Here is a 12971-nt window from a genome sequence, read left to right as displayed (position 1 = left end):
ATTTCACAGAAAAGATAAATGTGACAAAATTAGCCTGTCAAATGCATCATTGTTTGATGCTTTAACACAAACAGCTTTACAAGACCATTGCCTAAATACATATTGCCGTATAAAATGTAGGGCTGTAATTTAGGATTATTTTCATTATTTATCAATCTGCCTAATATATTTTTGATGAACTGCTTGGTGTGTAAAATGTCAGACCAGTTAGAGCCCAAGTTCACGTATTCACGTTGGGGTTCGAAGGAATTCAATTTACTATCATAGAAGACATTGTTAGAAGTTGGAAGCACAGAATTTCTCAAAATTGTTAACGATTAATTTTCCTGTCCACTAATCTGTCAACTAATAAATTATTTAACTAATTGTTTCAGCTCTTGAAATGAATCAGATGATCAAATCCGGTAATATCAAAGGATAAGTAAACGTGATTCTGACCACAAAACAGTTAATCTTCTGTATCAGGACGGTTGTTGTGGTCACAGTCAGTTTGTTTTCGAAAGATACTGAGATTCTAGTGCCCAGTGATTAGAAGTTGGTCTATGTTCATTTGAGTATGACTTTTGAGTATTTGAGTATGCTTTTCTATTTTCAAGGGCATGTCCGGAGCTCCAAATGGATTTTTTTTTACGATATTCTGTTATATTCTAATCCTTTTTAAGTTAAATGTGAAAGTTCATTCTTGACCTCGGGAATAGTAGCTTGGCAAAATGATCATGTGCTGGTGTCCATTAGAATCAGAATCAGAAATACTTTATTGATCCCCGGGGTGAAATTATACAGTACCGGTGCTCCCATTCAAGAGTAGAAAGTAGCATACATTTAGAAATAAGAGTATGTACAAAAATAAGAAATAGAAAATAAAAAATGATACACATTTACAACATTTATGTGAAAAATTAAAGTAAAATAAATCCAATAACAATGTATATGTATGTATATATACATATATATGTATGTATTGCACTGTTGCATATGTATATATATGCATTGCATTACCATTTCCATAGAGGGAAAAAAACAATCACAATCGTCTTGTGTGTGTCACTGGGTGTCTCAAAAAGTGCAGCTGCATGCTACCTGTAAGCTACGCCAGGATGGAGGTATAGAAAAAAAAAAAATATTGGGAGAATCGCCGATCCTGCTTTTGATTTTGACGGTTCAGTTTTTGATTTACAATCCAAACGACTGAAATTGCCTGGGGTTATGATCTAGTCATGAGATGTGGTTTAAAATTGGAGCTTGAGTCAAGGTTATTTTGTCAACCACGCAAAATGTGTCCGTCATGTGAAGTATTGTCATCGAATGCTTAGATTTCAAGGCTTGTTTTATCAGGACACTTTTTGAACTTAAAGCTGCATTTGTTTTTGTTTTTTTATGCTGCTGTAAACATGTGACACATAATCACCTCATAAAGTTACAGAACTTTATGATTGATGATAGGAACATGTTGCCAACTTACCCATCCAGCAACATTAGCATTCATTTGGAGTTGTGCTATTTCAGTCCCCTTCGGCTATCTGCATGCTACTGTTTTCAATTTCCCCGTCGCTACTTGATACAACAACATCAATTGTTGGTGGTCTTAGCGGGTCCAGTGAGCTCCTCCAGATCTAGAGTATAGGTAGGCGTCTTGTAAAATCACACATCTACATACGTCGTTAACGATTTTGTGTGGCGTTTTCTTTAGCAGGGATTTAACCATTTTAATGCCAGGGCTCGCCTGCTCACGTGCAAATTTAAGTTAAATATTTACCCTGTTAGCTCTGGTTTGGCCTCCACTAACCAAATTACATTTTTCTCTGAAATAACCCCTGCTGAAACAAGGTTGATGAGAACAGTGAGACTTAAGTTAATCATTAATTATGGCTGTAAAACCAAAACAGCAACCTAAAATAGGCTAAAAATCTCTGTAGAGCTGAGAAGAACAAGAGTCTGAGGCTTTGTCACTACTAAATATAGATTAGTGCAGTATTGAGCTTATTACGGAAACCGAGAACGGCGTGCTTGAAATTCTTTTTTTTTAATGCCATTATCTTGAGATCACGAGTTAAATATTTCGTTATCGAGAAAAGTTAATCAACCAGTTGTCACTAAACAAAAGGTTGTTTCCTCTTATTAGCCTACTTCTAATGTTAATCAGAGATCAGGCAACTGATTAGATGAACGCATCAGACTATACTTCAGTCAAGGTCCAACACAGGCAGAAATTGCATTGTGCCTTTCTATTAGAGATGACATTCAGATCCTCGTATTTAAGGAGAAGACTGCTTTGACTAGTACTACTACTAGACTTTGTTTTCTTGAGGTAATGAAATAATTAACTTGTGGTCTCAAGATGACGGCTTCAAACAAATGAATGCAAGCGAGGCCATTCTCAGCTTCTGTAGATTACATTTTTTTTAGGCAAAGGTATTTATTTAACACTGATTCATGTTTTGTTGATAGATAAAAAAAAGGGCGAAAACATGTTTATATTCCCCAAACCAAAGTATTGAAAAAAACCCATTGTTTTGGTACTGGTACCGAAACTCAGTAAGAAAGTTCGAATGATGCCCATCCCTATACATAAGTGATACATAAGATTTCAAGAGCTGCCCAATTGAAAAGTAACTAATTAGAAACTAATTAGTTATTAGGTTTTAGGCTGAATAAGAATGTTGCTGTTGTATTGTTATGGGGAAAGATCTGTTTTCATGTAGTCATTAGTCACTGCTGAAAAATGATTGTATGTCACGACACAATTCACACGTGATGTAGTCTGTAATTAGCATTAGATTCTCTTCTGCATAATTGCATTCATAAGGACGGATATGAATACTGGAGAAACAATTTGACGAGTGTTAGGGTTATTATGCTAGGAAAATCCCGTAAAAAGTACATTTAAATAAAAAGCTAGATCTGTTTTGAACCTCTGGAGAGTCATTCTCCATCTAACCCCAAATGTTCTCAAACTGCCCCACCCCTGCGGAGGCGTAGAGCCACTGGAGGTGTGGGGGTGGTCTTATTATTATTATTACTATTATTATTATCTTTATCAATATTGATATTGTTACCACTACCATTACCATTACTATTACTTTACATCTCTATGTGGAACTTGCACTGTGCTACTGGATGTTCTCTCTGTCTCGCCTCCTCTCCCCCCTTCCCTGCCCCCCTTCTCTCTCCTCTCAACCCAACCGGTCGAGGCAGATGACCACCCACCCAGAACCTGGTTCTGCTCAGGGTTGTTAAAAGGAGAGTTTTTTTTCCTGTGTCTTAAGGGCATGACAGACAGATCTAACCCAAAGAACCAAAATCATATCCAAAGAGCTTTGATGAACATATTTACACAAGAAAGAAAGAGAAATCACTTGGCTGTGAGGTGTGAGGACAGTCAGCACGGTGAGAACATTTTACATTCATTGTAACATGCCCAGGACCTTACAGTAATTGCAGTAATTGAGCGTTTGAAGCAGTTTTTCCATTTCACTCCGATTTGTTTATGACCATGTGGGAACTCAAGACGAACAGCACATGTGCGAGTGCCTCTCTACTTTTGTTTGTACTTCATTGAATTTACAAGCTCCCTACAGACACGGAAGGTTTGGAACAGTTTCAGGAGTTTCACTCTAATTATTTTCAGTGGTGATTATCATCGAAAAAAAGACTGTGCGTGGTAAACAACCACTGACTAATAGCTGACCAATGTGAGTTAAGGCAGGGTTTAATACATCGGGATTCCAGGCATCCATGTGTGATGTCTCTGTCATGATGATAGATAAAAGGCATTTCATAAGAAAAGCATTTGGTTGTATCTACAGCAAACTCCCACTCTAAAGCAAGATGTATGCCTCTATGTCAGAGGTTTGCAGAGGCTATGCTCAGGCTCTGAAGCTCGGCCACACAACCAGCCGGGGGTGATGTGTGCTTCCTTAAGAATTTAGCTGCACATTGGGTCTGGGGTAGCTACTAAGGTACAACGTGGAGAGCACATAACTGTGGCTGGTAGAGAATGTCATTATTGAAGACAACAAAGAAGCAATCGCTCCTTTTTGGTAACTCAAGACAGTTTTATAATTGGTGATCTAGCATCTCATCTCTTCACCCTCTCTATCACAAAGTGAAGGAGATCATTTCAACAGGATTACTTATTTACCAAGTTACTTATATACACTTATAAAATGGTAAATGATCTCACTTATATAGCACTTTTCAACCTTCACGGTTCCCAAAGCGCTTTACAGCTAAGTCTCATTCACCCATTCACAAACACCGATGGCAACCAAGCTGCCACGCAAGGTGGCGCTCTCCATCGGGAGCAACTTAGGGTTCAGTGTCTCGCTCAAGGACACTTCAACATGACAGGGGGAGCCGCGGATCGAACCCCCAACCCGCTCTAATCAGCTTTACCTCCCATGCGACAGCGCTAACCACTGCGCCGCCATAGGTTATAAAAGGATGCCATTTCCCAAAGAATTTCTTAGACCTGCCAATCACCTCAACATGACATCCTTAAGCCAATAAGAGACAGTTGTGGCTGGATATCCTCTGAGGAAATGGCATCATGCTAATAAAGATGAAATGTCTTGTTTGGAAGTAAATGGGCTCCAGGCTTGGGAACGCCAAAATTTGTGTTGTGGGTTTGATTCCGGTCCTGGCCCTTTGCTGCATGTCATCCCCTCTCTTTCTTTCTCTCTCTCTCGCTCCCACATTTCCTGTCTCTCTCCAAGCTGTCACTATCTAATTAAGGCAAAAAATATCTTAAAAAATATACCCAAAAAACATTGAGCACGAGTGAAGCATTTTTCTTCAGTTGCATGAAGAAGCGTGACATCTATCACACCTGTCCTCTACATCTGGATGTGTTTCAGACAGTCAGGCTTTAGAGAAGTCAACCTTGTGCAGAACTGTATGAGTCCCAAGTCGTGCACAAGAAGAGATTGTATGGGTCCTATCAATAGCCCCCTTTCCACCACTCATCAGTAGTTGACACTTAGCTCGTGCCCCCAAGCAGCCCATTATACGCAGAGTAATCATCAAATGACAAGAGCTGGTTGTTCAGGGTTTAAATCAAAAAGATTTCCCCAGGGCTGCCCAGGGAGCAGTCAAAGGTACTTTTAAACAACTCCTAAGCCTCCACACTCGCACGTCGCATCTTCTGTATTTAACTAGCGTAGAAACACATAAAACGTCCCAGACTGGTCTTCCTCTCTTTTAGTTAAAGGCACAAAGACGAAACTGATATGGACCATCCATCTAAACAACATTCAGTTACTGAATTTCAAATTGTAATCCCCTTATGCTGCTTGTTACTGCCAAAAGTGATAATTTTTCTGTAGCAGGTTACTCAGTAATGCATTCATGCATTGTCAAAATTCTTGCTAGGGATGAACCATTAACCAAACATTTCCACAGTTTTGACAGATACTGTAACATTGAAACATTTCCTAACATTTTTATTTAAACATTTTTTTCTTTACTGTAGTTGGATCCTCGAAAGATCCCCTTAAAGATGCAGACTGTTATACGACTTGTAGAAATACACATTTAGATATTAAAGCATTTCTGGGTAGAATGATGGGATGCGATGATCTTTTTTGTCTATGTATTGCTTTCAGCCCATTCATTCTGTGGGGTAGCGGTGTGTATTGCTGTCTGCCACATTGGGTTTTTTTTTATATTACCACCAGTGGGCTCCTATAAAGAGTAGTGGCTTAAAATTTGTTACAATTTTAAATAGAAATAGCCCACTATGGTTAAAATATATGTAACATATCACATTTTGTGATCTATTGAGTCGAAGTTTGAAAAGGATAAGCTGACTGATGTATTGTGTTCCCCTAGATACAGACTCTATATAGATATATTTGAATGAATGTATGTGCAATATGTAGATACACCGTTATAGCCGTTATTAACTCTTAAAATGTCCTCACTCCCAAAGTCCTCTGACAGGAGCAAAAGCAGTGGACTGACCTGTGCCATGAAGACCCAGAGGGCCAGAGGTGTTACAACAACATCTTCCTGCCGACGGAAGTCTCGCTTCACCTTACGAGGCAGAAACAAGAAAGACAGGGTGGTCCAAGGCAAGCTTCGCATCCGCTCCTTGCCGGGAGTTTTCCTGGTGCTGGGGGTCATCGTGGTGGTTGTTGGCACAGCTCTGGCTGTGGCAGGATACTGGCCGTACCGGAGATCATCCATCCTGGGAGCTGCAGAGGGGGAAAGCATCTCTGAGTCGCAGACTTCTACCTGGAGTCTGGGAGCTAAGGGCCTCCTGTCCACAGCCAGCCTCATCCACAGCGAGCGGATGAAGCTGCTGGGACCTGTCATCATGGGGGTGGGACTCTTCATCCTCATATGTGCCAACACAGTCCTGTACGAGAACAGGGACAGAGAGACTCAGATGCTGCTGGCTCAGATGCGCAGTGTGATCTGCTCTGTGTCTGCGGCTGTGCCCTCAGCAGACCTTAAAGAAATAGCAGCAGCCAACTCGATGGCAAAACACTACAAGTGGGTGAGCAGTTTGCCAGCTGCCCATCTCAACATCCTCTGTTTGCAGCAGCTGGCCAGCTCTGAGCCCCTGCTCCAGATCAGAGACCAGGAGGACAGCGCAGAGGGCATCTACCAGCAAGCTGTTCTCCGGACAGAAGCCCTCCACCACCAGGAGTCAGAGTCTCCACCTTGCGTCCACTCCAACTCACTTAATTCCAGTCAGACAGACTTTACCACACAGTCTGGTGCTGAGCACAGGGAAAGTGCCAGCTTCAATCCACAGCCCACCCCACTTGTCAAGCTCAACAACTGCATGGTGTCTGCCAGCTCCATGTCCACACTGGGGGTGGACATGGTGGATATCCAAGCTTCCCAGCCAAGGCGCTGCCACAGTATGAGCTACAGGACTAACACTTACATAGTCCGAACTGGTGTGCGTCTGCAGGAAGGACTCCACACACCCGGAGAGGAGGGTCAAATAAATCGGCTGGTAGACACGAGGAGAGAGGCTAGTTCACAGGTGTGCGTGAACATCCCCAGGCAGGTTGTGGATGCCACAGACGAGCAAACTCACCGAAGCTGGCCTCGGCTAGACCTGGGCAGCGGGAGACGATACCTAAAACTAGAGAACAAAGAGGACTCCGTGGACAAACTTCTGGACCAGTTAGAGCAGCAGTGTACACAGTGGGATAAGAGTTTTGGCTCTGGGCCTTTCCAGTGACAGCTGCTTTAGCTTCACAGTCCTGAGGGTAATTCAAGATACAAACTCGCTGACAACCAAGGAGTAATGATATTTTCCCCTGGATTCTAAAACTGCACTATATTTCTTGGTTTCAAATTTTGCGTGGGGCAGAGAGAAACTGAGCCTTGGATCATTTGGAGTACAGTATTTCTCACAAGGGCCGCCCGTTCTCAATCCAAATGGAATATTGACACACAGAGGTTACAGTCTTTGTTTGGCTAGATTTGGCTGATGTTTTACATAATTGAAGGAGAGGAACAATATACAGACCCCTACACTGTCACAGATGAGAGAAGCAGTTTGACAGACTGTTTACTTCTGCAGTGTGGGTTGGCAGCAATGTGAGAAATCCACTTGTGTCTGGATGCCAAAATGGGTTTACCTGTTTCCAGGACAAAATGTGCACGACCTAATGAAGAAGAGACAGACGGGTGCAGGAGGACGGGGGATTGTTTTCACTGTGCAATCGATTTTTAACCAAACTACCTGGACTCCTGAGCCCATAAAGTGCTAACAGCTCTTGACAAATGCAACCAGTATATGAAAATGGGACTTTTTTTTTTACTCAGCTGAGGTCCCATACTCCTACAAATGCAATGCATGGCAGTGATGTACAGTATGTTACATCTTAATACTTATGCAGAGTAATGTCATTTATGGTTTTATGTGTATAAGAAGTAAAGTTAAAGGATAAGTCAACTTATGAACTTATAGTCTTATTTTCTTGGGTTTGGCCATTATTTCTACCGTATCAGTTACGATAACATCATACTAAGTAAGTATAAGTTAATTAAGTTGAATAAGTTAATTGCTGCGATCTGGGAACATGACATTGCTACAACTGTCTGTCTCTAAATTGTAATGGATGTTTGGGTAATAATTGTAAAGTTTCCCTGTACAGTTTCCTACGCTGTAATGTAGATGTAAGCAGATAAACACCAAGTGTTTACTAAAGTTTGTGTTGACAGATCAACAACTATAACTCCTCCCGTGGGCACCCAAATGTGGAGGCTACTGTATAAACAAATAATGAATGACAATACAGTAAAATGTTTGTAAAAATACAAAATATAGGAGATATAATTGCTGACAAATACTGTACATTTAAAATACCCTTATAGCTGCATACAACTACATTACAGTGTGTTACAAACCACCATAACAAACCTGTCTTCTGAATACTTGTATTTCGTGACCTGTCTGACTTCTTTTTAGTGATGTCACTGTGTTCCCAGATCTTAGCTAATAACTTGGTGATTACAATCTTGCCAAAGCTACGAAAATAAGACCCAAAAAATGGAACTATCCTTAATAATGAGGGAGACGTTCTCTTTGTTGTCCTTGTGGTTGATGCAGTATTAGCTTAGCTTGCAGTGTTACTGCACACAGCTGGGTATGTGTCATAGAGGGAAGAGAATATGAATCAGAGTCTCATGGGCTTCCCTGTTTCCTGTCTCCCCCCTCCCCCTGTACATCATGTGCAGATGTGCAGGGGCGACCCCTCACCCATTTTTGAATCTTCCGCTCGGGCCACACTGCCTACCTCTACCTGAGCGTAGGGCTGGGCGAATATATTTGACTCGCATATCAATTCATGTGTGATACAGCAGATGACCATGTCATCATATTCGATTTTTCAGTGTTTCTGTCCGGTCATGGGCCATGGCAAAACAACATCACAAAAGAAAACATGATGCGTTTGTTACTATGCCAGCTCTGCAGCACCAAATCGTATTTAGGAGACCTCCGGTTTTAGGCTATTTTAATTGACTTTAGCCTTCCTTGTAGCTATCTAGCTTTTCACAGTCAACTCTGCTGTGATGACTACAAGAAGGCGCCGGAGTAACGTTACACAAACCAGCTTTATATTTATTTTCTGTGGCAGCAAACACAACACACAACCTTTCAGTAACTATTATGCTGCAACCTGAGCCTATTTACACACTTTATGGCTGACTAAAGTAAAGTAACTACCCCTCACACTCTGGAGCCCTGTTTCATAAAGCGGGTTTCGTGAAATCTCTGACTTTTTTAACCCTGAGATGAGGGAAAACCTGGGTTTTCGGTTCCAGAAACAGAGCTAACTTTAACTCTGAGTCAGTTACTGTGGTAACATACGCTGTGAACCTAACCTGCTCCCTGGCAGGTTTTCTTCCACTCCACTGAGTTTCTCTGCTCTTGTTTAATTTCCTCATTCATACAGTCGTTATCAAAGCCCATATTGGAGGGCATTCATTTGCAGAAGTTTGTCTTCAGAAACATTAAAATCGGATCAAAAATTGGTCAATTACTTTGTTACCAAAGGACTATCTTAAATATTACGTATTTCTGATCAACCAGTCATTAAAGTAATATTATACAATATATCATAATATATACCGAGATATATATGGTAACTTGCGGCATAGCCTAAGAATATCAACATATTATTTAAAACCCATATCGCACAGCCCTACCTGTGCCTGATGGCTACCTTGCTGAGCTGCTGTGGTGCATTGAGTTAGCATTTGGTAATGTCATCAATAATAGAATGTTTCATTTCATTCAATTTTGTTAAAGGTACTATATGTAACAATATGCAATAATTTATACAATACAATACAATTTACTGACTTTCTCGGTTGCCTATAACAGCCTGTTTTTTTTTCTGGGGTATACCAAAGGAGGTGACATATGCGCGCTCCTGAGTGCTTAGCCTCTATTCAGCTCCATGTTCAGCTCAGTCCGCTAACGGCAACAAACAACGTTAGAATGAAGTGTGTGTTATGATGAGTTAACATGGCAATAAGCTAGTCTTAGTCCCGTGGAAGAGAGAAACTTGAATTCAGAAGGTATGGGGTATTTTCTGTTTAATAAGGGAAGAAGGTGTAAGAGTATTTCATTAGACAGTTTGTGAGTTTATTTATTAGACAAAAAAAAAAAGCTAAGAGAGCTTGTTGAGGGTTGCTAACTCGCCGCTTGCACACATCTCCTAGCTGAAACTATGGGTCGTCAGGTCGCTACACGCACCTGCGCGAATATCAATCACCGGCTGTTGGGCGCACTGTGGCCAGCTGGAAAAACGTACCGCCCCAACCCTTGGGTATGAGTAACGATTTCTTTCTTCGTAGCCAAGAGCTATGCAAGGCAATGTTGGACAATTCGCTAACTGTGTAACCTCAGCTAAGGTAACGTTAGGTTTAGCCAGCTAGCTGTAACCTAGCTACGCGGCATGAATCTGGTGTTGGTTCCTTCGTAACGTTGGCTGATGAAGTAAACCTAAGTTTGTATCACGGAGCCAATGGTCCAAATAAAATATAGGAACATTACAGATAGTAACGTTATTCTGAATATGATTGTAAATCACAGTAAATCAGTCTGGTGTATGTCGCTTCACTGTTTTCGTGCCAACAGAATGCGGGCACGAGCAACAGGATGCTGACTGCCGTTTGCATAGCGGCCACCGGTGTCATATAGAACCTTTAAATCAAATTAAATTTATATTTAATTTAGACAGAAAAAGGTTAAGAGGCGTGTGCTCAATTGTGTGTAATGTTATAAAAAGGAATCTATATTTTTTTCACGTCTGTGACATATTCTAGGTACAGACACTGAAACTGTATGATGTCTGTATGGCTATGAACAGATTATTTTTGCTGAGAACCACACGCCTAACGCAGAGAAAATAGGCAAGACGCCGAATCTCTAGATCACCCACTGCTGCAGCCATGGCCGGGCCGCGCAGCTCACACGGGCTTGCGTGATAACATGAGTGCCGAAATGAAAAGCAAGAGGTTCCACAACACACATGCGCTCCTCAGGTAAGCAGTGTGGCCCGGGCGTTACTATGGTTTTCTTTCTGTCTGTGCTGTCTGTTCTGTATGCCATGTGTGACACTGTGTTCTAAATGTATACCAAGCAATATGAGAGGCCTGACAGAACAATCAATGGCTGTGTCTTGCCCTGTGTTGACCATCGAATTAAACAACGTTGCCATGCCTGTGTTGCAAATATAAGGCAAAGCAAAAGCAGCTCCTGTTTGCTGTCGTCTCATGTATTCAAGGTGTCAAGGTAATGGCACCTGGTTGTATATGTATACAGCATACAATCATCTCAGAATCAGAATCAGAAACTGTTATTGCCAAGTAGCATACATTACAAGAAATTTACCGTGGTCTGATGGTGCTACATTTTTTTTAACATATAACATATAATCTGTCAGACAACAAGCATGTAAAAACATAAGGTAAATAGATAAATAATGTACAAACATAAAACAAAGTGTCCAGAAGGGGATGGGTGCGTTAATGTAATGCAGGGGGGACAGGGGCGGTGTACATTAATATAACGTATAACTTGTGTATATGTTGGGGGGGGGGGCAATGTAAGTCTTTGGCCATGTTCGTCAGGTTGACTGCAGAGGGGAAGAAACTGTTTTTGTGGCGGTAGGTTTTGGTCTTGATGGACCGCAGCCTCCTGCCAGGGGAGGGGGTTGAACAGATTGTGACCGGGGTGGGAGGGGTCGGCAGCGATCTTCCCTGCTCTCCTCAGGGTCCTGGAGGAGTACAGGTCCTGAAGGGATGGGAGGTTGCTAATCACCCTCTCTGCAGAGCGGATGATACGCTGCAGTCTGCACCTGTCCTTGGTGGAGGCAGCAGCGTACCAGACAGTGATGGAGGAGGTGAGGATGAACTCTTTGATGGCAGTGTAGAAGTGAACCAGCATTGTTTGTGGGAGGTTAAACTTCCTCAGCTGCCTCAGGAAGTACATCCTCTGTTGGGCTTTCTTGATGAGGGAGCTGATGTTCAGCTCCCACCGGAGGTCCTGGCTGATGATGGAGCCCAGGAAACGGAAGGACTCCACAGTGTCCACTGGAGAGTCACACAGGGTGATGGGGGCGGGTGGGGCTGCACTCTTCCTAAAGTCTACAACCATCTCCACTGTCTTTGAAGCGTTACACTCCATGTTGTTGCTGTTGCACCAGGTCACCAGATGGTCAATCTCCCACCTGTAGGCAGACTCATCCTCACCAGAGAGGAGTCCGATGAGGGTGGTGTCGTCCGCGAACTTCAGGAGCTTGACGGACTGGTGACTGGAGGTGCAGCTGTTGGGACAAGAGTAGAGGAGAAAGAACGCAGCCTTGAGGAGAGCCGGTGCTGATCATCCGTGAGTCTGAGAAGTGTTTTCCCAGCTTCACGTGCTGCTTCCTGTTAGACAGGAAATCTGTGATCCAACTGCAGGTGGGGTCAGGCACGTTCAGCTGGGAGAGCTTGTCCTGAAGAAGAGCTGGGACGATCGTGTTGAAGGCAGAGCTGAAGTCCACGAACAGGATCCTGGCGTAGGATCCTGCGGAGTCCAGGTGCTGGAGGATGAAGTGTAGGTCCAAGTTGACGGCGTCGTCTACAGACCTGTTGGCTCTGTAGGCAAACTGCAGGGGGTCCAGCAGAGGGTCAGTGATGGATTTGAGGTGGGACAAAACCAGGCGTTCAAATGATTTCATGACCACAGAGGTCAGGGCGATGGGTCTGTAGTCATTTAATCCTGTGGGCCCTGTTTTTTTGGGGACGGGGATGATGGTGGAGGCCTTGAAGCAGGCTGGCAGGTGGCATGTCTCCAGTGAGGTGTTGAAGATGTCTGTGAACACCGGAGACAACTGATCGGCGCAGCGCTTCAGGCAGGATGGGGAGATGGAGTCTGGTCTAGCAGCTTTCCGGGGGTTTTGTCTCTTGAAGAGCCTGTTCACACCGCCTTGCTAAACTTGTACTTGGCTTCC

General features: G+C 42.7%; 1 protein-coding gene across 1 annotated transcript; it reads left to right on the top strand.

Moving 5' to 3' along the window:
• Nucleotides 1-5968: 5968 nt before the first annotated feature.
• Nucleotides 5969-7198, top strand: tmem200b (transmembrane protein 200B). The gene has a single exon (XM_070922402.1). The coding sequence runs from the start codon at nucleotides 5969-5971 to the stop codon at nucleotides 7196-7198; it is 1230 nt and encodes a 409-aa protein (XP_070778503.1).
• Nucleotides 7199-12971: the final 5773 nt, after the last annotated feature.

This window comes from Enoplosus armatus, chromosome 16 (genome assembly GCF_043641665.1).
Source record: "Enoplosus armatus isolate fEnoArm2 chromosome 16, fEnoArm2.hap1, whole genome shotgun sequence".
Classification (NCBI taxonomy): domain Eukaryota; kingdom Metazoa; phylum Chordata; class Actinopteri; order Centrarchiformes; family Enoplosidae; genus Enoplosus; species Enoplosus armatus.
Note: the sequence above shows the minus strand (reverse complement) of the source record. Positions and strands in the feature narration are given on the sequence as shown.